The sequence below is a fragment of the Mus musculus genome, chromosome 7 (genome assembly GCF_000001635.26).
Source record: "Mus musculus strain C57BL/6J chromosome 7, GRCm38.p6 C57BL/6J".
NCBI classification, from domain to species: Eukaryota; Metazoa; Chordata; class Mammalia; order Rodentia; family Muridae; genus Mus; species Mus musculus.
In genome coordinates this window covers 30,223,824-30,248,489 of record NC_000073.6, presented here as the reverse complement: position 1 = coordinate 30,248,489, position 24,666 = coordinate 30,223,824, and the positions used below count along the sequence as shown (strand labels likewise).

At 51.3% G+C, this 24,666-nt stretch overlaps 4 protein-coding genes across 23 annotated transcripts in view; 3 read left to right on the top strand and 1 right to left on the bottom strand.

The window, feature by feature from the left end:
• The window catches only part of Wdr62 (WD repeat domain 62), a 41,771-nt gene extending 33,419 nt beyond the window's left edge, over positions 1 to 8,352 (top strand). For 2 of the 17 annotated variants that reach the window (XM_011250540.3, XM_030242457.1), the window contains exons 21-33: positions 822 to 874; positions 2,985 to 3,203; positions 3,952 to 4,017; positions 4,530 to 4,657; positions 4,956 to 5,059; positions 5,349 to 5,456; positions 5,613 to 5,744; positions 5,957 to 6,092; positions 6,216 to 6,345; positions 6,425 to 6,476; positions 6,606 to 7,259; positions 7,776 to 7,912; positions 8,006 to 8,352. In XM_011250540.3, the coding sequence (XP_011248842.1) occupies positions 822 to 874; positions 2,985 to 3,203; positions 3,952 to 4,017; positions 4,530 to 4,657; positions 4,956 to 5,059; positions 5,349 to 5,456; positions 5,613 to 5,744; positions 5,957 to 6,092; positions 6,216 to 6,345; positions 6,425 to 6,476; positions 6,606 to 7,259; positions 7,776 to 7,912; positions 8,006 to 8,269 (2,183 nt within the window). In that variant the 3' untranslated portion in view covers positions 8,270 to 8,352. Of the gene's footprint in view, positions 1 to 821; positions 875 to 2,984; positions 3,204 to 3,603; positions 3,801 to 3,951; positions 4,018 to 4,529; positions 4,658 to 4,955; positions 5,060 to 5,348; positions 5,457 to 5,554; positions 5,745 to 5,956; positions 6,093 to 6,215; positions 6,346 to 6,424; positions 6,477 to 6,605; positions 7,260 to 7,775; positions 7,913 to 8,005 lie in introns of those variants that run through there. The other 15 variants (XR_391062.4, NR_152437.1, XM_011250543.3 and 12 more) reach the window with 15 other exon arrangements.
• A 2,562-nt stretch (positions 8,353 to 10,914) lies between these two features.
• On the top strand, positions 10,915 to 15,193 carry Ovol3 (ovo like zinc finger 3). Of its 2 annotated transcripts, XM_011250616.3 has the most exons (6): positions 10,915 to 11,272; positions 11,617 to 11,715; positions 12,537 to 13,124; positions 13,204 to 13,268; positions 13,954 to 14,155; positions 14,843 to 15,067. In XM_011250616.3, the coding sequence occupies exons 3-6, from the start codon at positions 13,031 to 13,033 to the stop codon at positions 15,049 to 15,051; spliced, it is 570 nt and encodes a 189-aa protein (XP_011248918.1). In that variant the 5' UTR covers positions 10,915 to 11,272; positions 11,617 to 11,715; positions 12,537 to 13,030; the 3' UTR covers positions 15,052 to 15,067. The 2 variants fall into 2 exon arrangements, with proteins under 2 accessions (XP_011248918.1, NP_001276746.1); NM_001289817.1 differs by lacking the exons at positions 10,915 to 11,272; positions 11,617 to 11,715 and having other exon boundaries at positions 11,725 to 13,124; positions 14,843 to 15,193.
• Polr2i (polymerase (RNA) II (DNA directed) polypeptide I) lies at positions 15,103 to 16,416 on the bottom strand. The gene is made up of 6 exons (NM_027259.1): positions 16,086 to 16,416; positions 15,954 to 16,008; positions 15,667 to 15,740; positions 15,509 to 15,583; positions 15,372 to 15,423; positions 15,103 to 15,205 (listed from the first exon to the last, which is right to left on the bottom strand). Exons 1-6 carry the CDS (start codon positions 16,142 to 16,144, stop codon positions 15,143 to 15,145), a joined length of 378 nt encoding a protein of 125 aa, NP_081535.1. The 5' UTR covers positions 16,145 to 16,416; the 3' UTR covers positions 15,103 to 15,142.
• On the top strand, positions 16,293 to 24,361 carry Tbcb (tubulin folding cofactor B). Of its 3 annotated transcripts, none has more exons than NM_001360649.1 (6): positions 16,293 to 16,910; positions 17,221 to 17,364; positions 20,790 to 20,886; positions 21,455 to 21,597; positions 23,945 to 24,017; positions 24,143 to 24,361. In NM_001360649.1, the coding sequence occupies exons 1-5, from the start codon at positions 16,797 to 16,799 to the stop codon at positions 23,999 to 24,001; spliced, it is 555 nt and encodes a 184-aa protein (NP_001347578.1). In that variant the 5' UTR covers positions 16,293 to 16,796; the 3' UTR covers positions 24,002 to 24,017; positions 24,143 to 24,361. The 3 variants fall into 3 exon arrangements, with proteins under 3 accessions (NP_001347578.1, NP_079824.2, NP_001347577.1); NM_025548.4 differs by having other exon boundaries at positions 21,455 to 21,646; NM_001360648.1 differs by lacking the exon at positions 16,293 to 16,910 and adding an exon at positions 17,099 to 17,132 and having other exon boundaries at positions 21,455 to 21,646.
• The last annotated feature ends 305 nt before the right edge of the window (positions 24,362 to 24,666 follow it).

Sequence of the window (24,666 nt, the reverse complement as noted above, 5' to 3'; positions counted from 1 at the left end):
GAAAAACCAAAAAAAAAAAAAAAAAAAAAAAGAGGAAGCCTTTTCTCAGGAGTCATGTCTAGGCTTTCCATGGACTGAACTGGCCATTATGCTTCCAGCTGTAAGAGAGGCTGGAAACAGACAGAATGGTGGCTCTCCCAAGAGAAGGATTTCGGCTTCCTGATACATAATAGCAGTGTGAGAATTTAGCTAGAAAAAGCAGCTGTGACTTTTCTTATTATCTCCCATACTCCCAGTCTGCTGTTCCACGTTGACCACTAGGCTGGTTTAGATTGTCGGCCTTTCCCTGAACACTAATATTCTGTGTGCATTGCAACACATCCTATTATGGATGTAAGGGAACCCCAAGAGTGCTCTAAATTCAATTGGTTGTGCTATCCAAAATGGTGTGTAAGGCTCTGCTTACTTAACCCCACACTGCCATACGGATTGAACTCAGGGCCTGCACATGCCAGAGCTAACACTCACAGCCAAGGCCCACCCATGGCCGTGGTTTTGGTCTTTTGCAAACAGGTTGTCACTTTGTAGCCTGGGCCACCCTGGAGCTTTTGCTTCTCCTGCCTCAGCCTCCTGAATGCTGAGATGATAGGCATGTAGCAGTACACTCAGCCCCTCTCCAATATTTAGAGTTGGTGAGTCTTCTAAGTAACAGTATACCTTATTTAAATTTTCATTTCTCTAACAATTAGTAAGGTTGAACATCTTTTGACCCTTGTTTGGGTTCTTGTGCCACTCCTTTTGGAGAAGACTCAGTTGTAAGTGTGGTCCATTCATCTCTGTGGTTGCCTGACACGTCTTCGTGTATCCATGTGTGTCTGCAGATCCTCGATGCCTGCTGACAAATGGCAAGCTGCCACTCTGGGCAAAGCGGCTGGTGAGTGTCCTGGAAGGATGGGAGGTTTAGTGGCTGCCAGGGGAGCCCTCCCCTTCCCTTCAGGAAGTCCTTTTTCCTCTCCATGTCTCCTTTCTGTGGAGAACCCATCATACTTTCAGCGTCAGCTGAGGCAGCCCTTGGTCCAGGCAGCCATCGGCCCCACGCCTGCCACTGTTCGGGCCATTGGAGGTGGCACAGGGAGCAAGGGATAGGCCCGCTCTTCCAGGCCTGCTGTCCTGTGAAGGGAAGTGGGAGAGGCCGTGTACCCCACATTAAGGAAGTAAGCCACATAGTGTGTGGGAGCAGGTATGTGCAAGAGAAGAAATGACACTAGGAAGGAAAGTTAAGATTGTTCAGGATATCAGTTTAGTAGCAAGTGGAATCTGCTGAAGTTTCCAGAACTTAAGGTAGTGACAGGAAATAGGCCAAGGGACAGACAGGTGAGAGGCCTGGAAGAGAGGCTAGGGGCTGGAACAAAAGGAAATGAGTGGACTCTAAAGGGATTTCAAAGATGGGGCCATTCAGTTGGATAGAAGGGAAAGAAATACTACAAAGATAGTGGTAGGGTGGAAGGAATGGTTGCTTGTTGCTATGGATGAGGGACAGGCTTGGAGCCCGTGAGGAGAGACTGGTAGCAGAACCCTGGCCTTTAGCCAGAGCTGTGGTACAGGCCTGTAATCTCAGGTGTTCAGGAGACTGATGCAGGAGGATCACGAGGTCAAGGCCTGTGTGCACTGAAGAATGAGGAAAAGACCACCCTGGGCAGCTTAGTAAGACCCCTAACTGGAAGTGAAGCAGTAAGGCGAGTAAACACCCAGCATTTCGGAGGAAGGGGAGGGGATGTGGAGTTCTCAGGAGTTCAAGGCCAGCCTAGGGTAAAAGCGACTGTCTCTTAACAAAGTGATGGGTTGGAGGTGACAGAGATTGTTGGCGTTTGTGATGCCCTTGGCTGTGGCGACGCACCTGTCGAGCCCCAGCACCAGAGGGTAAAGACAGGATTAGGTCATCTTCTGCTACATAGCAAGTTCCAGGCCAGCCGGGGATACATGAGGGCATGAGACAAACAAAATAAGAAGTGGTAACAAGTGAAAGGAAAGGGGGCAGCAGGTTACAGCACAGCGAGGCTAGGCTTAACCTCAGCATTGAGCACAACAAGGAAGCTTTCTAACTTTATTCCTTCCTAACTTTATAATGGAAATCACTAGTCTGTTACGTTAATTTCCTGGAGGACAGTTGTATTTTACGTTCTTAAAAGTTAGAGTATTAAAAAAAAATTAGCTGAGCAGTGGGTGGCACACGCCTTTAATCCCAGCGCTCATCAGGAGGCAGAGGCAGGCAGATCTCTGAATTCCAGGCTAGCCTGCTCTACAGAGTGAGTTCTAGGACAGCCTGGGATACACAGAGAAATCCCGCCTTGGAAAGACAAAACAAAAAAACCAAAGCAAACCCTTCAGTGGGGTTTCCTATCCCTATTTCACAGACAGGAAATTTGAAGTCCAGAGAAGTTAAGTGTATATTCTCACAGTTGGACATGAGAAAATGGAGGATTAACACAAATCACAAGTGTGTCCTCTCCAGCAACAGCTTTGGTAGAATAGGAATAGGGCTGTGTTTGAGTGACAGCTGACAGAATTTGTGGGTGAAATACTGTTTGGGGCTTAAGAAACTGCTAAGAATCATTGGATCTGGTGAGGCTTTGGGAGTGGGGCAGATAACGGGGAATCGGAAGTAGAGCCCCCAACATAGTAACTCTGAGACACCCATGTGGAGAGTGGCAAGCCTTGTTGGTAAGAGGTTCCGAGCTGGCCTGGTGGCTTACACCTATAGTCCCAGTTCTTGAGAGCTGGGTCAGAAAGATTGGCACTATGGGAGGTTCCAGCCACCATGGGTAACAGGGTAAGACCTTATCTGGAAGAAGGAAGGAGGGAGAGAGAAAGAGAGGTGTGTGGGGGGAGGTAAATAGGTTCAGGACAGAGGCTCATCATGTCTGGAAGCTGTTTGCTTAAAGGGTGTAAGGCCAGGAGACCACACGAGATCTGTGCAGTCCTTGTCGAAAGTAGCAGATGCATGGCGATAGTTACCTGCCTGACGATTGTCCCTGTCCCTCTAGCTAGGGGATGATGATGTGGCAGACAGCTCAGCTTTCCACGCCAAGCGCAGCTACCAGCCACATGGCCGTTGGGCAGAGCGGGCTGAGCAGGAACCCCTCAAGACCATCCTGGATGCCTGGAGCCTGGATTCCTACTTTACACCCATGAAGCCTGAAAATCTCCAAGACTCTGTTCTGGACTCAGTAGAGCCACAGAACCTGGCAGGCCTGCTAAGTGAGGTACAGCCCCTCCCCCAGGCCACCTGCCATCCCTGCACTGTGCTGCTCACTCGAGAGGGTGACAGGGGAAAGTAGGGGGCAAACAAGCAGTCTTTAGGAGTGGGTCACTCAGAGGCTTGACCAAGCTCTTTTCTTTTTTAAAGATTGATTTATTTGCCGGGCGGTGGTTGGCACATACCTTTAATCCTAGCATTGGGGAGGCAGAGGCAGGTGGATTTCTGAGTTCAAGGCCAGCCTGGTCTACAGAGTGAGTTCCAGGACAGCCACAGCTACACAGACAAACCCTGTCTCAGAAAACAAAACAACAATAACAACAAAAAGATTTATTTATTTTATGTATATGAGTACACTTGTAGCTGTCTGTAGACACACTGGAAGAGGATATCTGATCCCATTACAGATGGTTGTGAGCCACCATGTGGTTGCTGGGAATTGAACTCAAGACCTCTGGAAGAGCAGTCAGTGCTTTTAACTGCTGAGCCATCTCTCCAGCCCTTGACCAAGCTCTTAAAGTTGGGGCTCCAGGATAGGCTTCTCTAAATGGAGTGCTCAAGTGGGTAGAGCCCTGGATTAGCCCCTCCCTGGCTGTGACCTGAGGTAAGAGGTTTGCCTCTCTTCTCTTAGTTTCCCAAATAATGGTTCTATTGCCTCTGAGTACTCAGAGATGCAGGACTCAGCCCTTCCTCTTTTTTCCTAGCGGGCGATCCTTTCCTGCTCTAATGCATACATTTCCTCTTTACTGTGACAGTGTTCACTCGGTAATGGACACACGTCTCCGGGAGAAGGCTTGGTGAGCTACCTACTTCACCCAGAGGTACTTGCCACCTCCATCACCCACAGAGCATGTTCTACCTCTTGGAAAATCTCTTCTGACCCCAAGTCCGTACCCACCCACCCCACCTGAGCAAGCCTGTGCTCTCACCTCTCCTCATGAACTGGTTTACCTGTTTTTGTTGTTGTGTTTTGAGATGGTCTGATCATGTAACTGGCTGTGCTAGAACTCACTATGTAGACTAGGTTGGCTGTGAGCTCAGAGCCCATCTGCCTCTGCTGCTGGGTGCTGGGATTTAATGTGTGTGCTGCTGAGCCTGCTCAGCTAGCACTTGGCTTAGGCCTCCTGGACTAAGTCAGACCTACACTTTATCTGTGAAGGGGCTGCTGATGTCAGGGTGGGGGAGGAGGTCTGGCCGAGTGCTGACTTCACACTGTGTCTGATGTGTCTGGCAGTGGGGATGTGGGGTCACTCCTTGTGCATAACTGCTGGCAGCATTCTTGGGCCTGGGGTGAACCTGGCTACCTCAGAATGGCTTTGCTCTTCACTCCTAGTTAGGGAGTCCCAAAGAGGACAACCGAGGCCACCCCTCCTACCTGCCTCTACAGAGGGAAGCCACCGAGGCAAGCGAACTCATCCTCTGCTCCCCAGAGGCGGAAGTGTCACTTACAGGGATGCACAGGTGAATGTCCTACACACAGGGACCCCATAGTTGGAGAGAGGGAGCCCTGGTGAGAGGCCCAACCTGGAAACATTCTTGTTCTTCCAGTGGCTTGTGGGAATGGACATGGGTGAGTTGAGGGACTGTCTCAGACAGGCTCAACTGCAACCTCATTTTCCTTGGTTCCGGGTTGGATGAGGGATTTTGTTTGGAGGCAGGAGAGCTGGGGTGTGCTCTGGGAGCAGGGTGTGGGCCTCAGGGTTCTGGGAAAGGGCCAGTTGTTAATTGCCAATATAACCCCACCCTGACGGTGTTGCAGGGAGTATTATGAGGAGGAGACAGAGGCAGGACCTGAAGACCAGCAAGGCGACACCTATCTCAGGGTCTCTTCCGTCAGTTCAAAGGATCAGAGCCCCCCTGAGGGTGAGTGGGGAGCAAGCAGGCACCCTCGTGGTCTGTAGTGGCCTCTTGTGGGCACTGGTAGTGGTCTTGACCTAGTTCTCCAATGTTGATAATGTCATAGAAGACAAAGGGGTTTCCTGCCGTTTGCTGAGGATGCTAAGCCACTAGCCAGGTGCCCAGCTCTGCCACTGCTTCACGTGCTGGTCCATAAAGAAGTGAGGGGATGCCTGTCACCCCATCCTCCAGAGCATCTGGGCAGTGCGCCCTGTCTGACTTGGGGCAGGCTCCTGACCCACCTCTATCCCTTCAGACTCAGGGGAGTCAGAGGCTGAACTGGAGTGCAGCTTTGCCGCCGCCCACAGCTCAGCTCCTCAAACGGACCCTGGCCCTCACCTCACCATGACAGCAGGTAAGCCAGGTAAATGTTTCCTCAGTGGAAGACTGCCATTTCTGCTCAGCCTGGTAAGCAACCCGGTGTGTGGCAGGCGGGTGAGTCTGGATTTCTCCATTGTCAAGCGTCGTCCGCCGTGACTCAGAGTGCTGACAAGTCCTCTCCACCCTGCCTCCCATCCAGAGTACCCAAGTACAGAAGAGCTTTCCCAGCCTGAGCTGCCAGGCTTGGGCAATGGCTCCTTACCCCAGACACCTGAGCAGGAGAAGTTCCTCCGCCACCATTTTGAGACACTTACTGATGCCCCTACTGAAGGTAGGACCTGACTTTGCACCCTGATTTCGTGTGTGTGTGTGTGTGTGTGTGTGTGTGTGTGTGTGTGTGTGTGTGTGTGTGTTTAGTGACAGGAACAGTGTGAGTGTTCTTGGGTAGTCTTCCATGGTAAGGTGGTGAAGGATGGGTGGAGGAGCAGGCGGTTTGGCCCCTCGATTCACACCTGAGGCATCTGAGATGTTGGCTGGCCTGAGGGCCCATGGGTATCTTCCTAGAGCTCTTTCATGGATCCCTGGGAGACATAAAGATCTCAGAGACTGAGGACTATTTCTTCAATCCCCGGCTGAGCATATCCACCCAGTTCCTCTCCCGCCTCCAGAAGACCTCCAGGTAGAAGCTAGTATGCCCTGCTCCCTTCTTTCTACCCCCAGCCCCAGGTGGAAAGATGTCCCTCAGTTACCCCAGGGGGGGCTATGTGAACTATGTGTCTTTCCCATCCGGCTTCCTCCCCAGGTGCCCTCCCCGACTGCCCCTGCACCTTATGAAGTCTCCAGAGGCTCAGCCTGTGGGCCAAGGGGGCAACCAGCCCAAAGCAGGGCCCCTGAGAGCAGGTACTGGCTACATGTCCTCAGATGGGACCAACGTGAGTATTGGGATCACTCTCTCAGGACACAGGGCTGCGTGCCAGGAGGCCTTGTCCTTACCAAGAGTTGTGCTTGCAGGTCCTCTCTGGGCAGAAGGCTGAAGAAACTCAAGAGGCCTTGAGTCTACTGGGTAAGTCTCCCTAATCCTAGAGGAACAGCCCTGGGGGTCCAGTGGAGCCATGGGAGTGTCTGTTCAGATTTGAAGCTTTTTTTAGGGCAGGGCTCTGAGGCAGGGGTACAAGTGAACCATCTTTTACAGTCCCTCCCCTCTCAGGCCTGACATCCTGTGTCCCTCCTTCCTCGGTGCCACCCACAGACAGGAAGCCTCCAACACCCACATCTGTACTGACCACAGGCCGGGAGCAAAGTATCTCCGCCCCATCTTCGTGTTCTTACCTGGAGTCCACAACGAGCTCACATGCCAAGACGACACGCAGCATCTCTCTTGGGGACAGTGAGGGCCCTGTGACAGCTGAGCTACCCCAGTCACTTCACAAGCCCTTATCCCCTGGCCAGGAACTCCAAGCCATCCCCACTACAGTGGCACTGACCTCCAGCATCAAAGACCACGAGCCTGCACCGCTTTCCTGGGGCAACCATGAGGCCCGAGCCAGCCTGAAACTGACCTTATCCAGTGTCTGTGAGCAGCTGCTCTCTCCACCTCCACAGGAGCCACCCATCACCCATGTGTGGTCTCAGGAACCTGTGGATGTCCCACCTAGTATGGCAGTCACAGTAGCCAGCTTCTGTGCACCCAGCCCTGTAGACATGAGCACCCTGGGACTCCACAGTTCTATGTTTCTCCCAAAGACCTCAGCCTCTGGGCCCCTAACCCCTCCTGCCCACCTCCAACTTCTAGAGACCAGGTCTAGGGTGCCTGGCAGCACTGCTGCTCTCCTGGAGCCCACCCCCGGTGAGTACGACCCTTGGGGCGTGGCTAGAACCCTAGCCCATCTCCAGGGCTGCTTGACTCACCTCCCCAAGTGGACACAGCCTGGCCACAGGGGCTGTGCCAGGTTCACTCATGCATCCATCCATTCCCTCATTACAATAGCCAATGAGCATATGCTGGCCTTTGTTCTAGGTCCTGCGCCTGCGCGTAGGAGACATAGTAGCAAACAAGAGAAGGTTGATTTCCTACACTAGGTGAGAAGCCCAGACAAAAATTGGAGTGTCAGGCTTATCACCAGGTGATATAAGCTAGTGAGAAAAATAGGAGAAGGGGGTCAGCAGTGTAGCTTCAGTTTCAGGGTGGCAGCAAAAGGCTTTAGGGAAAAGATTACTTTCAGCAGAGCCCTGTGGGGAAGAGGAGCCTAGGGGCCTGAAGGCCGTGGTCCAGGGCCAGCAGTCTTTAGCCCAGCTACCTGTCCTCTCTTGGGCCATCTAGAAAGACAAAGTTTCCTAGCCATTTATTCCTCTCTACCCCTAGATGCATCAGGTGTGATCGCAGACAGCCCTGGACACTGGGACACAGAAGTCCCTACCCCAGAACTCCTAGGCAGTGTGGAATCAGTCTTGCACAGGCTGCAGACTGCCTTCCAAGAAGCTCTTGACCTTTACCGCATGGTGAGCCAAGGGAGCCCAGGGCAGGGTGGGACGATGGAGAGGGCTCCCTGCCACTCCCTGGATGTCCTCTAACGAGCTTGCCGTCCCTTACAGCTGGTCTCCAGCAGCCAGCTGGGTCCTGAGCAGCAGCAGGCACAGACCGAGCTGGCCTCCACCTTCCACTGGATCCTCAACCAGCTAGAAGCCAGCAACTGTATGGCTGCAGCTAACTTGGCCCCACCCCAGACACTGCCTAGCCCAGACCCTCTGTCCCTACCTACACTTTGTCCCCTGGCCAGCCCAAACCTGCAGGCCCTGCTGGAACACTACTCAGAGTTGCTGGTGCAAGCAGTGAGGAGGAAGGCAAGGGGTGACTGAGAACCTGAAGCCCCTCTACCAAAGCCCCGCTGCCCTGGAGAAATAGATTTGTAAACCAATAAACTGACAGTTGTTTCCTGGAACCTTCCCTGTCTATAAAGCCCTTCTCAATGGATGCAGAGAGAAAGGGCAGAGGGCCCCTGCATGGATGAAGCAGCCTGCATAGATGAACCAGCCTGGAGACTCATTTAGCTCTGGGCCCTGTACTGTGGACCTGCTGACAGGGAACATGGGGCCAGCCATAATGATGAATGTATAACCTGGCTTCCCATGTAGCCTGTCCCTAGCAAACTGAGCTATTGCAGGGTCATACTCTTTGCCATTTCCCCCAGGGAGGGACTAACTTTACCCTATGTGTGCTTACAAAGTCATTGGAGCCACTGCAGTCTCGACAGGCCTGAACTTGTCGTATACATATACTACTGGCCAACAGCCAACCCTGGGCCAAATCCACACTGAATCCTGCAGGGTCCCATGGCTGTTGTCCTTTCTGCAACAGGGACTAGAAAACAATCCCCACTGAACAAACACTGCTAGGCAGCAGACCCAAGCCACTCGGACGCTAAGCTCTGTGCTGCCTTCACTAGGAAGAGGACTGTCCATCCTTATTCCTTGGGCCGCCAGCTCCCTCAGGCAGAATAGTCCTAAGAAGGCCAGTCTCATGTCCCTATAAAAGGGAATCTAGCAGAGAGGTCTAAAGCTCAGAGCCAACACACCCAGCTTCGTCCCATCCACTCTTACGAAGGTTCACAGGCCTGGTCTGTGGGCAGTCAGGGTAGCTCTAATTAAGATAACAGGTGCCAGGCAGTGGTGGTGCACACCTTTTATCCCAGCACTCAGGAAGCAGAGGTGGGTGGATCTTTGTGAGTTCAAGGCCAGCCTGGTCTACAGGACACCAGGGCTACTTGAAGAAACTTCTCTTGAAAAACAAAAACAGCTTTGTTAGACCTGAGTGCTGCCCAACAGCTTGACTCTAGGTTTCTCCTAGCATGGTAGCAGACATAGGGCACCTGAGAGGAAAAAAAAAACAGCTCTCCTCCATTAGTGTGTTGGCCTGGTCACTCATTTCTTTTTGTTTTTTGGGTTTTGTTTGTTTGTTTGTTTTTCAAGACAGGGTTTCTCTGTATAGCCCTGGCTGTCCTGGAACTCACTTTGTAGACCAGGCTGGCCTCGAACTCAGAAATCTGCCTGCCTCTGCCTCCCGAGTGCTGGGATTAAAGGTGTGCACCACCACGCCCGGCCTGGCCACTCATTTCTGTGCCCCAAACCCACCCTTGGCTCCCCTGATAGCAGGACGGTTCCTAGGTAGTGAGACACCAACCTACACCAGAGACATTAATGATAATGAATTTGAGTCTATGAGATGGAGCCTCTTCAGCTGTTTCTCAGCCAGCTCAGCAGACACTCAGAGCCTGCCTAGCCACCTCAGGACTTTATAAACCTACCCATTTATATGTCCATCCTTGGCTGACCTCACACTGCACATGTGACCATAACAGGAAGGCATCTTAACACCTATTTGCTATATGAACAAGCTGAGGGTATATGGCACACACCTGTCATTCTGATACTCCCGGGCACTTGGGAGGTGGAGATTAGGGGGTCAGGAGTTTAAGGCCAGCCTCAGCTTCACAGTAAGTATGAGACCAGTCTGGTTGCATCAGCTCAGCACAAAAATATAAAAAAAAAGGCTGACTTGGTCCACGGTTAAAACCACAAACTGCTCTTCCAGAGGCCCCAAGTTTAACTGAGACTGGGTTGAGCCGGCTTCTGGGAAGTGAACAGGATGCCAAGTGAAGAACGCTCTGAGCTGGAGAGGTGTTAACAGAGGACCTGGATGGAGTAAGGGCAGCCAGCTTTTGTACATGAGTGGAAAGCCATCCCCATCTTAGCTGCCCTGAGTTTTTCAGCACCCACACTGGATGGTTCACAACCACATTGGAGTCGCGTAGCTCCAGGTCTGTGGGCTGCAATGCCTCTGGCCTTTGCGCTATACTCACGCTCCTTCTCACAGACACATGCACACACAGAAGTAATACTTTTCCAAGGCTCAGTGAGAAGTGACTTTTGCCCAGGTCCTGCAGAGATTAGGTGGGAAAGTGAAGCACGCAGATGAGCTTAGGACCCTCATGTGCTAATCAGCTCTCAATTGGATTCACCAGTCACATGAGCCTCCCGGGGAACACTTCAGACTCCAATCAGAATACAGGAGAGGCAAAGAAACCCTTCCTGGGCAGGGAATGTAAAGAGTTCAGGCCTAGCATACACCAAGCCCCCAGGGTGCAGCCCTAGCACCACTAGAATGAGTATGGTGGGATATACCTGCAATCCCAGCACTTGAGAAGTGGAGTGTAGGCATACATTTTTTTGCAGCCATTTTAGTGAACATTCAACTGTCCTCTTGTCCACCACCCAGCAGAGGTAGTAAAAGAGAAAAGTTATTAGGCTATGGGGGAAGTGGACCTGTTCAGCAATAGTTCTTTGGGGGCGATCTCAATCTTCTTTGTCAACAGTTCAGTCCCAAAGCAAACACCAAATACAGCTCAGCAGCTGCAGACCAGTCCTCTAGGCAGGCAGACACCACACACAAACCAACAGCTGCAGACCAGTCCTCTAGGCAGGCAGACACCACACACAAACCAACAGCTGCAGACCAGTCCTCTAGGCAGGCAGATACCACACACAAACCAACAGCTGTAGTTCAATCCTGAGGAAACCACAGTGCTTGCCAACTGACAGTGGAACCAATACATGCGTGTTGTTACTGAAGAATATCAAAGTGGAGCAAATCAGACCAGTGCTCAGGGTGTCTTCCACTGTCTGTGGGGTCGTATTTATACTGCATTACGTGTCTTTTCACGGATCTGCTATAGCAAAACATCCTTTAACCTGTGTGCCCCAGCAAAACATCATTTGACATAACTGACTTTCCAAACAGGCCAGAAGTTTCCACTTCAGTGGAGCCAGAAGGATCCTGAATTCAATACCATTCTTGGCTACATCGTAAGTTGGAAGTTAGCCTGGGATACATAAAACCCTCTTTTGTTCTATTTTGTTTAAAAGGGGGAGGGGTTGAGATGGCTTAGCAAGTAAAGGCACTTGCAACACAAGCCTGGTGCCCCAGTTCAATCCCTTGAATCCTCATGTCTTAGGGTGTCTATTAGTGTGATTGAACAAAACAAAACAAAACAATCACAAAGCCCGTACATCACTTGGGGAGGAAAGGGTTGATTCACTTCCACCTCATAGTCCATCGTTCAAGGGAGGCAGGCACTGATGCAAGGGCCATGGACGAGTGCTGCTCACTGGCTTGCTCCCCATGGCTTACTCAGCCTTCTTCCTCATAGAACCCAGGGCCACTAGGCCATGGTGGCACTGCCCAGTGATCTAGGCCCACCCACATCAATCAAGAAAGTTTACCAGAGGCTTGCCCCCTGACCAATTTGGTGAGGACATTTTCTCAATTGAAGTTCCCTCTTTCCAAATGACTCCAGTTTGTGCCAAGTTGATATAAAACTAGCCAGTACACCGCATAAAGGTAGAAAGTGAGCCAATTGCTATGGCGTCCTCATGGGCCATTGTGTGTGCCCTCACACCACCACCACCAAACTGTGAAAAATGGAAGCCTTTGTAATGACTTTCCCCCTGGCTGGAACTGGGGGTTGGTTTTCCTCCCCAGCTAAGATCAGATTGGGAATATTAAGATGGCTGGGGGGTGGGGTGGAGAAGGCACTTGGAATGCAAGCCGGAGGGCAGACCCCACCCAAACCTGTAGGCTGGATTAGAATCCTTTGGTTCCAAGAACCCCGCTCTCCGTTTTGCCTATTCCAGCTTAGATCACTTCACGGTTGACTATTCTTGGTGTCACTGCTGTCTCCTTGTGGCCCTGCACAGTGTGCTCATTTTCAATGCTGAGCTAAGTTAAGATCTGCCTATAGTTAGAAGTATAGAACCACGTTCAGAAGACTGTCAGATAAACCAGAGAAGGTAACTGTGAAGAGAGTGTTCACAGTTCTGAACTTCTAGTTCAGAGATCAGAGAAGGACTGAACTAGAACAGCCTACCCAGAGTGGATGGGAGGAGTCCCTACACTCACTAGGTCCTAGTCATTTTAACGCCCTAAGCCTGAATGAGGCCATGTCATCTTTGGAAATCTAAAGATCAGATAGTGAGAAAGAGAGAGAGACAGAGAGACAGAGAGAGCGAGCTTGAGCTTCCGGCTTGTGGAAGCACAGCTCCCATCTTTATTTTTCCTTTACCTACTCAGTTTGCTGCCACCCTACACCAGCGGCACAGAACAATCACAGCTGTCCCCACCTGCATCCTCGGACAGCTGCTGTGATTTGAATAACTAGGCAGGCTGATGGATGTCCTGGACTGATTTGCCTGGTAAATAGTCCCTAGAGTCCTGTACCCTTCCAGGTCTGGAGCCATGTGTCTTTTTGATCTCCATCCCCAGGAGCAGCCTAGGCTCTTCTCTCACTCAAGCCTCCCTGGGGGGTGAGTTCTCCACTGTCTCCATTCTCAGGAGATGGAGGAGTTGCCTGGAAGCCTAGCCTAGAGAAGGAGCCATGATGGCAGGCCCCAGCTGAGGTAACCAGAGCCAGCTAAGGTTGCTCCCCAAGCTTGTCTCAAAATTTGCATGAAGAGAATGAGGCTTCCAGGAGTCTCCTGATTTCACCTAGTTCTGGGGCCCAGGTCTGACAGGCAGCAGGCAGAGGCAGCAGCTCTGTGAAGAGCCATTTCACCATCCTGAAAGCAATGCCCAGGGTCTTTCTTGTGAGGAGTCGGCGTCCACAGCCACCTAACTGGAGCCACCTTCCTGACCAGCTCCGGGGAGATGCTTATGTCCCAGGTACGCATGCACCCATCTGGGCCTGGAGGTGAAGGCACTCGGGAGGCACTGGGCATCACCATCTGGCTTCTCTTCTCAGACTGCAGCAGCCTGGCAGTGCCACCAGCACACAGATCTTCTGGTCTGAGAGACACCTGGGCAGTGGTGAGTCTGCAGCTGGCAACTAAGATGGGATGGCTTTCCACTCGTGCACAGGAAGCTGGCTGCCCTTACTCCATCCAGGTCCTCTGTAACATCTCTCCAGCCCCGAGTATTGTTCTTTACTTGGCATCCCGTTCCCTTCCCAGGACCCAGCTCAACCCAGTCTCAGTTAAGACCCCTATTCCTGAGGTAGGTGGGCAGCTGTAAGGCCCTGCTCCAGGGATCTGTGTTCAGTGGGTGCGAAGAGGATTCCAAAAACTAAGTAGAAGGTGATTTATGTCAGAACACTGGATAAACAGTCAGGGGTGGGGGCTCTGTTTCCTTAACTTCCCAGGAGTAGGTTAACTGCGGACTTTGAAAGGAAGAACAATACTAGTCAGAACTCAGTGTGTGAGGCCACTTCTGTATGAGTGAGTGTACGGCAGGAGGGACAGACATCCATTTCCTCACAGAGCGTCTTCCTGGTAGGAGCTAGAGGCAGAGAATAAAACTAGGAAAGCTTGTATTAGCAAAGCGTGTTCTTGGGTATGGAGGGACATAATGGTCAGATTGATGGATTTGGTTTGGAGAGAGGGTTGCAGCTGTCCCCACTACTCACAGCTGCCCTTCACTCTGGGCACACAACTACAGAGTAGCAAAGACTGAACAAGATCCAGCTGGCCATACTAACCCTTACACCCTCTGGCAGTCCTCACAGGGGACACTGACCTCTGCTCCCAAGGGCCCCGGGACACTTGGCTGCCCACTCTGCCCCAAGGCCTTCCCGCTGCAACGCATGCTGACTCGGCACCTCAAATGCCACAGCCCAGCGAGGCGCCACGTGTGCCACTATTGTGGTAAAGGCTTTCACGATGCCTTCGATCTCAAGCGTCACATGAGGACTCACACTGGTAAGCAACAGCAGGAACAAAGAGCGTCTTCTGGACGCCAGATAGTGATGGTGATGGAATGACAGAGGCAGACGCATGGGGTATGGGGTTTCCAGGGATCAGATATACAATAGGGGCACAGGTAAGGAGACATAGTGTTCCAGCCAGATTGCTCAGTGGGTAAGGCCATTGCTGGCAACTCTCATAACTGAGTTAAATTCCCAGGATCCAGGTGGTATAAGATTCCTGCAAATTATTTTCTGACCCCGAAACTTGGACCATAGCATTTGTGCATGCATACGTTTGTGAGCAAACACACACGTACACAGACACCCCAAATAAGCCAGGCTTTTGGTACTTGCCTTTAATCCCAGCACTTCTGGGCAGAGGAAGGCAGATCTCTGAGTTCCAGGCCAGCCAGGGCTACACTGTGAGACCTTGTCTCACAATAAATCCATATGATATATTTCCAGGTTCCAGATTGAGAGCAGGCAAGTAGCTAAGAGTCCCTCCCTCTCTCACAAGACGCTTCCTGTTGAGGGATGGAGGAGACACATGGCCTGGCTCCTGTTGCCTTAAGCAGAAGTAGCAGATGGCTAGTGGACCACAAACATAAGTGTCTGCCTAGCTAGGAATAAAGATAGGGAGTGGCAAGGCCAGAAGCCTACGCTCCAAGGCCGCCATCGCCCTCTCTGCTCATCTTAACAGGAATACGGCCATTCCGCTGCGGAGCCTGTGGGAAAGCTTTCACCCAGCGCTGTTCCCTGGAAGCTCACCTTGCCAAGGTGCACGGGCAGCCAGCCAGCTACGCTTACCGGGAGCGCAGGGAGAAGCTGCACGTGTGTGAAGACTGTGGCTTCACCAGCTCTCGGCCGGATGCTTATGCGCAGCACCGCACCCTACACCGCACGACCTGATAAGACTGGCTGCTCCCTACCCACGAGAGAAATAAACACGGGAAACACTAGTGTAGAAACTGGCATTTATTACAGGTGGAAGAAGGAACGATCACTCAGTCCAGCGGTGGCCGCAGTGTGGGGCAGTGCAAACATAGTACAGGCGCATGGCGTCCTAGCAATAAGAACGTTCAGTCAGGGTCTGGACCCAGAGGATAGTGTGAGGACCAAAAGAAACGATCAAAGAAACTTTCCCAATCTTGATTTGAGTAAACAGGATCAACCCAAAACTGGCGTGTCCCCCCCACCCCTACCCCCCCAAGCACCCAGCCGCCACTCACCTCAGCTCGGGCACTGTGTGACTGAAAGAACACTGCCTCCTTGTGGCCACACCTGAGGGAATGGTTCAGTTACTAAACCGCGAAAGACCTCTCTGTGCACAGCCACTCCTCTTTCCCTATGCCAGCTGCGTACTCACTTCTGGCACGGGTGGTCCTCCGTCCGGGGCAACGTGGGGTCCTGGGACACGTCTGCGATGATCTGGGTCAGCTCGCTGCAGGCATAGGGAAGTAATTAGCGGTCAGGCCGGGTGTCCTAAGAGGTGACCCGTGCCCCAAGCGAGGTCCCGCCACTCACTCCACTTCGTGCGTGATTTTGTTGACGTAGATGCAGCTGTTGTCGGCTTCCTGCTGGTAATCGCAATTCCGGCACTGCAGACGGGAGAGCATGTGGGAGGAGTGTCACAAACAGATCAGATCTCCAACAAGACTGGACAGGAAGGCAGGGTGTTCCCAAGGAGGGCATGGACAACATGGGAGAGAGGGTGTGCTGAGGGGTAGTCAAGAGGCGAAAGCGTGGGGGAGCCAGCAGGGAGCGCGCAGGGAAGGCGTGAACCCGCGGGCGAGAGGGTTGCCGGTACTCACCGCGTACAGCAGAATGCGATTTTCCTTGTCCTCCTTGGGGTACAGCATGTTATTACTGTGGGGAGGGGAGGTCAGAGGTCAGCCCTGGAGCCAGTCCTCACTGCCTTCCCACACCTACTGCCCGGGCCTCACCATTCCTGGCAGAACCGAATACCCACGAAGCCAGGCTCGTACGTCCCGTCGGGTTCCATAGCGACTGGGCTGCTGAGCCTTCTGCGCTTGCGCGGGCGCGCTACGGAACGCGGGAAGGGTCGCACACCGAAGCTGCACCAAACTAGGGCGATGCTGCGCGCATGCGCGGGTTCCTTATTTTTTTATTTTTTTTATTTTTTTTTTTATGGATGTCTGGCTGACGGCTTGCGTCGATCCTTTGATACCCTCTGCTACTCACTCCCGATTTCGGAACCTGCTTCCCAACTCCGAGTGGAATGGATCTAGGACAAGGGCTGGGACTATGATGCGCGATGTCATCCGCAAGGCGCTGAGCGTGAACGAGAGAATCCGCTGCTCTCTTCTTGGCCCAAGGCCAGTGCACATGCGCCGAACTTACACTCGGCGGACCGGGACAACTCCAGCCATTCTTCCCGGCTTCGGCCTCCTCCCGCCCTCCTCTCCTGCTTCCCGTGCACGGAAGGCCTCTCGGGATTGGTTGGACGTACCCGAGAATCCGCCTGTCCGTGGAGAAAGAACAGCAGCGATTGGCTGGCCATGTTAGGTGGAGAACTTGCATTGGTCAGCTCCAGAACAAGGGGCGGGACCTATATCCCAGAAGCAGCGGCGGCCACTGCGGAGCCGGTGTGAGACGGCTGAACCGCACCGCGGGCCACTCCGGGGCGCAGCGAGATGGAGGTGACGGGGATATCGGCGCCCACCGTGATGGTTTTCATCAGCAGCTCCCTCAACAGCTTCCGTTCGGAGAAGCGATACAGTCGTAGCCTCACCATCGCAGAGTTCAAGGTGTGGCCGTGGGGGCGGGGTCCGGAGGGGCGGGGCAAAGAAAAGGGAGTAGGGGGCTGAAAACTAGTGGGCGAACCTGGAGGGAAGGTTGCAGAGACTGACAGCCAGCCTCCCAGGCCTGGGAGCCCCGGAGAACAGAGTCCACCGAGTAGGGGCAGGACCCGGGAAAAATCAGACACTCCAGAGAGCCGAGGGGGCGGGTCCAGAAGGAACTGGTCCAAGGTGGGTCTTTTTGGAACTTGTTTGTTGATCAAAGTCTGAAGATGAGGCCTCTGACAGCCTTTCTCCTCATCTTGCCTCTTTACTGCAGTGTAAACTGGAGCTGGTGGTGGGCAGCCCTGCTTCCTGCATGGAACTGGAGCTATATGGAGCAGACGACAAGTTCTACAGCAAGTTGGATCAGGAGGATGCACTGCTGGGCTCCTATCCTGTGGATGACGGCTGTCGCATCCATGTGAGGACACCCTTTCCCGGGACCCGCCCCACATTCATTCACTAATTTATTTCTTCAACAAATACCATGTTTTGCCCAGTGTGATAACCAGTATAGGCTCTAGCCACATGGAAGCCCCAGTTCAGCCTGGTCAGAAGCAGACATTCAGTAGACAGTGACAAACCAGAGTTGTCTGAACTGGCTTAGGGGGAGGGAGCTCACGGGAAATTCATCAGAGGTACCAGGCTTTACCTGGGGATATCTGAAGAGGCTTCCTTGAGGAATGGGTATTTGAGCTGATATCTAGAGAATGTTCCATGGAGAGGACAAAAGTATAACACTGTAAAGAACTGAGGTGAGCCATCAAGTTCTGGCCCGATTGAGAGCAGCAAGAACACAGAAGGCCTCTGTGTGTATCAGCTCACATCATTCTGCCCTCAGCCTCTCCCCACCTTCCCTACTCATTCCCTCCCTGCTAAACTCTGTCCATTCCTTTTTCCAAATCTTTACTGAAGGTGTCATCCACCACCGTGGCCTATGGTGGGCCCAACACACCTGTAATCTCAGCATTCAGGAGGAGTTAGGAGGCAAGCCTAAGAGAAGCAGTGGGACTCTGTTAAAAATGAAAAACTAAAAAGGTGGCACACGCCTTTAATCCCAGCACTTGGGAGGCAGAGGCAGGCGGATTTCTGAGTTCGAGGACAGCCTGGTCTACAAAGTGAGTTCCAGGACAGCCAGGGCTATACAGAGAAATCCTGTCTCGAAAAACAACAACAACAACAACAAAAAAAAAAAAAAAAAAAAAAGTCAGAGGCTGGTCATGGAGGCTGTCAACTTGAGTTTAGTCCCTGGACCCACGCAAAGGGAAGAGAGAACAATTCCACGGTGTCCTCAGACCGACACACAGACACTCAAAATAATGAAAGAGAGACCGTTTAGCAAATACAAGGCCTAAGTTTGATTGTGAGAACAGGAAAAAAATTACAAGTGTCAATAATTAATTTTTCTTTTTTTTTGTTTCATTTATATTTATTATGTGCCATGGTGCAAACACATGGGTATGACCGCATGCTTGGAGGTCAACAATTGTTTTTCTCCTCCCACTGTGGTCCTCTGGCTCACTCAGAGAACCAGGTTTAGTACAGGAGCCACCATCTCTGTCTCCCTGAACCATCTCACTACAGCTGTCCTTCTATCCTTCCTCTTTTTGTTCTTTTAAGATTTATCTGTTTGGCTGAATGTGTATGGGGTTTTGGCCTGTGGGCGTGTATATGCATGGAGTCTGGAATGGACACTAGAACTGGAATTACAAGTGGTGTGAGCTGCCCTGTGGTGCTAAGAACCAAACATGGGTCCTCCGCAAGAGCAGATGGTATTCTTAACTGCTGAGCCATCTCTCCAACACCTCTTTTGTATTTTGAGATAATTTCATATAGCCCTGATTGGTCTGAGTGGTCTCAAAACACTCTGTGTAGCCATGGGTAACTCTATTCCCAAGCTTGTCTCTACCTCCTAAGTGGGATTATAGCTCTGTATACAATTTTGACCTGTCTTTCTCTTTCTTTTTCTTTTTCTTTTTCTTTTTTTTTTTTTTTTTTTTTTTAGAGTCAAGGTTTCTTTGGCTGTCCCGAAATTCTCTCTGTAGACCACGCTGGCCTTACACCAAGAGATCCACCTTCCTCTGCCTTCTGATTGCTGGGATTAAAACTGTGCACCAGCACCTTTAAAAAACAAAACAAGACATATTTTGGGTTTTTCTTTTCTCTTTGGTGTTATCATGGTCCAGTATAGTATGGGTTTTTGTTATTGGTCTGGTTTTATTGTCCATCTCCCTGGTTAGAATTCCAGGAGGACAGATGTCTCTCTCATTGTAGTTCATTGCTCTGTCACCAGCTACCGGAGTGGGGCCCAGCACAGACAGCATCCTCTATGAATCACCGCTGAGATGCTAAATCCCCAGGATAACATGTGGGGAGGGTCCTATAGCACAGGACTGTGGCTGGGATGTCTCCATTTGAGGAAGAAAAAAATTTCATCTTCAGGATGGAATTTGATATTTGTTGTTTTGTTGTTCTTTTTTTATGCAGTTCGGGGTATGTGTGTGTGTGTGTGTGTTCCAGTCCTTGAACTCTTCATCATCTTGCCTCCACTTCCATAGTGCTCTAAGATTGCAGGCCTAGCAACCCTCCCAACACTGGAATTTAATTTTTTATTGTTATTATTGTTTTGTTTTGTTTTTCGAGACAGGGTTTCTCTGTGTAGCCCTGGCTGTCCTGGAACTCACTTCGTAGACCAGGCTGACCTTGAACTCGAGATTCATCTGCCTCTGCCTCACATGTGCTGGGATTAAAAACGTGCACTGCCACCATGGCTTGGAATTTACTTTCTTTTTTTTTTTTTTTTTTTTAAAGATTTATTTATTGGTTATATGTAAGTACACTGTAGCTGTCTTCAGACACTCCAGAAGAGGGAGTCAGATCTTCTTACAGATGGTTGTGAGCCACCATGTGGTTGCTGGGATTTGAACTCCAGACCTTCGGAAGAGCAGTCGGGTGCTCTTACCCACTGAGCCATCTCACCAGCCCGGAATTTACTTTCTTAAGAGTGAACTCTTGCTAGAGTTTTGACCTGGGTCTGCATCGACTTCAGAAGTCTGACCCAGAGAACTGGTTCTTTCTCTGTCTTTCATTTGTTCTGTTACTGGTTCCTCGATTGCCTGTGTTGTTTAGGTAGAGTTGGAAGCCACGATGCAGAAGGCCTGGGTTAGCCTTACCTGATGTGTGTGGTAGCCTTAGCTAAATGATCACAGAGTCAGATAGGAAAAGTCTGTGGGGATGAGGGAGGTGCAGGAGAGCTTGGCATCCATGTGTGCTGGGGAGGCCGACCTTGAGTGAGATCGGCGAGCATTTCCTGGAGTGGTTGCTTTGTGAGCACCTCAAGAAGAGGCAGGGGAGGGCAGGGTTTGTGAAAATGTTCAAGGGGGCGGGGGGGACCACAGCAGCTCCTGGGAGCTGTCGGTGAAGGACTGGGGAACCTGGGAGGGCTTTGAGCCAGGAGGGATCTGCTGAGCCTCATGTGTTCACAGGCACCCTCGGGATGTAGGTGGGAAGTCCAGGCAGAACAGGGAGACCCGAAAGGAGGCTGTCGTGACCCGGATGATCCTGGTTCTGGAGGTTGGGAGCATCACAGGGTGCAGAGGAAAGATGTGAGCCAGACCTGAGCTCTGCCGCTGGTTTCAGGGATGTGGGGGGCACATCAGTGATGTTGATGCCAATGTGTGGAGGACGTCTGGGGGCCGATGCCGTCTCCAGTGGCAAAGATGGGATGAGAAAGAGAAGTGGCCCCTGTGCGTTCTGCTATAGTCTCCAGAGTGTGCCGGTGTGGTGTGTGACGTCATGCCAGCATCCCACGTCTCTCCCCCACTGACCACTCTCCTCTTACCACAGGTCATTGACCACAGTGGCGTCCGGCTCGGAGAGTATGAGGATGTGTCCAAAGTGGAGAAATACGAGATCTCACCAGAAGCTTACGAACGGAGGCAGAGTACATGCATGGGCAGGGCTGGGAGGGGTTTGTGGGTCCAGATAGTGGGGCAGACAGGGCAGGGCCATCACAGGCTAGGAAGTGGAGATGGGGCTTGGAGGGTGGAAGAGGGTGGGGTGGGACTGATGGCGGGCACAAATATGGGGAGAGAAGAGCAATGGGGGCCAGGTAGGCAGACAGGGGCTTTGAAGGAAGGAAGGGGTTTGAGGTGGTTGAGGTTACGTTGAGGGAGGATTCATGGTGAAAGGGCATGTGACCAGGCAAGGAGGATGTGTCCAGGGTGGTGTGGCATTTGAAGCTGGCTTCTGAGGACAGGTCAGAGTAGGTAGGCCAGAGAGATGTGTAGCGAAATAGGGCGAAGTGAGCGGCTGGTGACAGGTGGCATCCCTATAGTTCTGAATTGCTAGGAGATGCAAAAGAAGAGAGGCCAGAGCTGTGGTAAGGGCCTTGAGGATAGCTGCTGAGAGCTCTAAGCATTCAGAATAGACTCTCTTCATGACGCTCAACCCTTCATAGGAGGAACATGATCTAAAGGTCAGGTTTGACCCCATTCTCACCTTGCCCACAGACACAGTTCGATCCTTCATGAAACGCAGCAAGCTAGGCCCGTACAATGAAGAACTCCGGGCCCAGCAAGAGGCAGAGGCTGCCCAGCGTCTCAGTGAGGAGAAGGCCCAAGCCAGTGCCATCTCTGTGGGGAGCCGTTGTGAGGTGCGGGCACCCGACCACTCCCTTCGCAGGGGCACTGTCATGTATGTAGGTACGTGTCTTTTTGTCACTGTGACTGGAAACTTGATAGATGTTAAGGAAAGATTTTTTTTTTCCTTTTGTTTTTTTGTTTTTCTAGGCAGGGCTTCTCTGTGTAGCCCTGGTTGTCCTGGAACTCACTCTGTAGACCAGGCTGGCCTTGAACTCAGAAATCTGCCTGACTCTGCCTCCCAGGTGCTGGATTAAAGGCGTGAGCCACCACCGCCCGACAAGGAAAGATGTCTTGACTTATGGTTCCAGAATCTAGAGCATAGCCATTTAGCCTCATGCCTGTGGGCTGAGCATCATGAAAGAGGTGGTATTCAGCAGAGGAGAGGGCCAGGGCAGGATACACTCACAGACCTACACCCAAGTCTTCCAGCTCAGGCCAATTCCTGTTGTTTCCGGACCTTATGCTTTTAAGACAGTCTGTAGCCATGGGCAACCTCACTTACTGTGATCCACCTGCATCTGCCTTTCCGATTGCTGGGATCAAAGGCGTGCCCCGCCATGGCCAGCCCACCTCCTAGCCTTATACGTATGAACTACCCCTGTCTCAGCAAGGCTGTTTTTCGTTGCTGTTGGTTGTGAGTTGGTTTGCTAAGTTGCCCTGGGAACATTCCCTACAGAGAAGCTTAAACACGGCTCTGACCACTCCAGAGGCTAACCATCTCAGTGTCAACTGCTGGCAGATCTGGTTTATCCATGGCCACAGTGCCACATAAGCCATTCTCCTTGACAATATAGCAGTAGCAGTGTTGCCCTGCTCTGGATGGGGTCCTGAGCAAATGGGACAGAAGCAGAAAGAAAGGCCAGCGAGAAGGCCACCATCTCTTGGGGTCTGAAAATTGTCACACAAACTCTACTCCAATCTCAGTCAGTTTGCTGAGTGCCACAACCCAAGGCTGATCAATCAGGGCAACGGGACAGACTCGGGAGCTGAACTGTGATCGAGTTAAGATCATACAAGGCTTTTAAGTCTAAAATCCACAAACAAGTTAATCGGGATTAGGGATAGGGGCTTCCTTAGGGACACGTCTTTGTTGTATACTTACCCTGCTCCCATTGGTTGGGGTGTTATTCAACTGTGGTAGGGGACTTGCCTTGCCTAACGTTCATGTCTTAACTTGCCAGACAGGGCATCAGCTACCCACATATATGGCTCTTTCTGCTGAGTAGGATGTCAGTTCCTGGGGAAGTTTTGGGAACTTAAATTTTACTCGACCCCCACTCAAAATGGAAGTCTTATTCCAAATAGCCTTCTTTTCTTTTCTTTTCTTTTTTTTTAAGATTTATTTATTGGGCTGGTGAGATGGCTCAGTGGTTAAGAGCACCCGACTGCTCTTTCGAAGGTTCAGAGTTCAAATCCCAGCAACCACATGGTGGCTCACAACCATCCGTAACGAGATCTGACTCCCTCTTCTGGTGTGTCTGAAGACTGCCACAGTGTACTTACATATAATAATAAATAAATCTTAAAAAAAAAAATAAAAAAGATTTATTTACTTTATGTGAGTACTCTGTAGCTGTCTTCAGACACACCAGAAGAGGGCATCAGATCCCATAATAGTTGTGAGCCACCATGTGGTTGCTGAAAATTGAACTCGGGACCTCTGGAAGAGCAGTCAGTGCTCTTAACCACTGAGCCGTCTCTCCGGCCCCCAAATAACTTCTTATATTGGTATGGGTATCTCTCTTTTATTGGGGTTCACCGCAGGGGCAGCTTAAAAGCAAATACCATAAAAACTCGTATGCAGGTACAAACAATGCTGCCTGGTGGTTGATTTGGTCCGAGCTTATTGTGGCTAACTATACAGAGCAGGTCTAGCCGGCCGTGGTGGCGCCTGCCTTTAATCCCAGCACTCAGGAGGCAGAGGCAGGTGGATTTCTGAGTTCGAGGCCAGCCTGGTCTACAGAGTGAGTTCCAGGATAGCCAGGGCTACACAGAGAAACCCTGTCTCGAAAAAAACCAAAAACAAACAAAAAAAAAAAAAAACCAAACCCAAAAACCAAACAAAACAGAAAAAAACAGAGCAGGTCTAACTGACTTCTATTGTGATTGGTTTCCAGAAACACCAAACTACAGGGCATCCTAGTAACAGCAGTAACAACACATGAGAAAATTCTCTTATAATATAGTAACAGGACAAAGTAGCATGCCGGACAGGTAGCAGTGACCTAGGCCTTCACACTGTGTAAGCAATGGAGGGAGAAGGATTTGTCTCCATGACAGCTTTTCCACTCCCCCAGAAATTGGGAACAAGGAGTGAGCTCACTGGAGAGGTTTCACTGAGATTTCTCTCCCGGACAGGACTCACAGATTTCAAGCCAGGCTACTGGGTTGGTGTCCGATATGATGAGCCGTTAGGAAAAAACGATGGCAGGTAATGTATTGCCGTGTGCTCCTGCATGTATGTGGAAGTCCGCCTGTGCTGCTGGCTGAGCCTGCGCACACTGGCTTGTGGACTGGAAGCCCCCCCCTCACCACTGCCTCCCATCTTGCCCACAGTGTGAATGGGAAACGCTACTTTGAATGCCAGGCCAAGTATGGTGCCTTTGTAAAGCCATCAGCTGTCACCGTAGGAGATTTCCCAGAGGAGGACTACGGGTTGGACGAGATGTGACTGTACCTGGAAGGAGGCCCCGCCCCTGACACAGCCCCTCTGAATGCCTGTGGCCCTTTTCCTCTGAGATTTGTGCATTAAATTAAACAGAATTCAGAAGGTTGTGCAAGTCTCTTGATTCCAGAAAGATTGTGATGAAGCACTTCTGGCAGGGTGTGGTGGCATTCATCCCAACACTCATCTGCACTTGGAGGAGGAAGCAGGTGTATCTCTATGAGTTCGAGGCCAGCCTGGTCCACAAAGTGAGTTCCAAGAGAGTAAAATAATATCCTGAACACTGGGAAGTGGCCCTGTGGTTGAGAGTGATTGCTGCTCCAGCAGAGAACTAGAGTCCATTGCCACATTCACCCCAGGCACCTCACAAAGGTATAACTTCAAATTCCTGTGCACACACAACATGCATAATCAT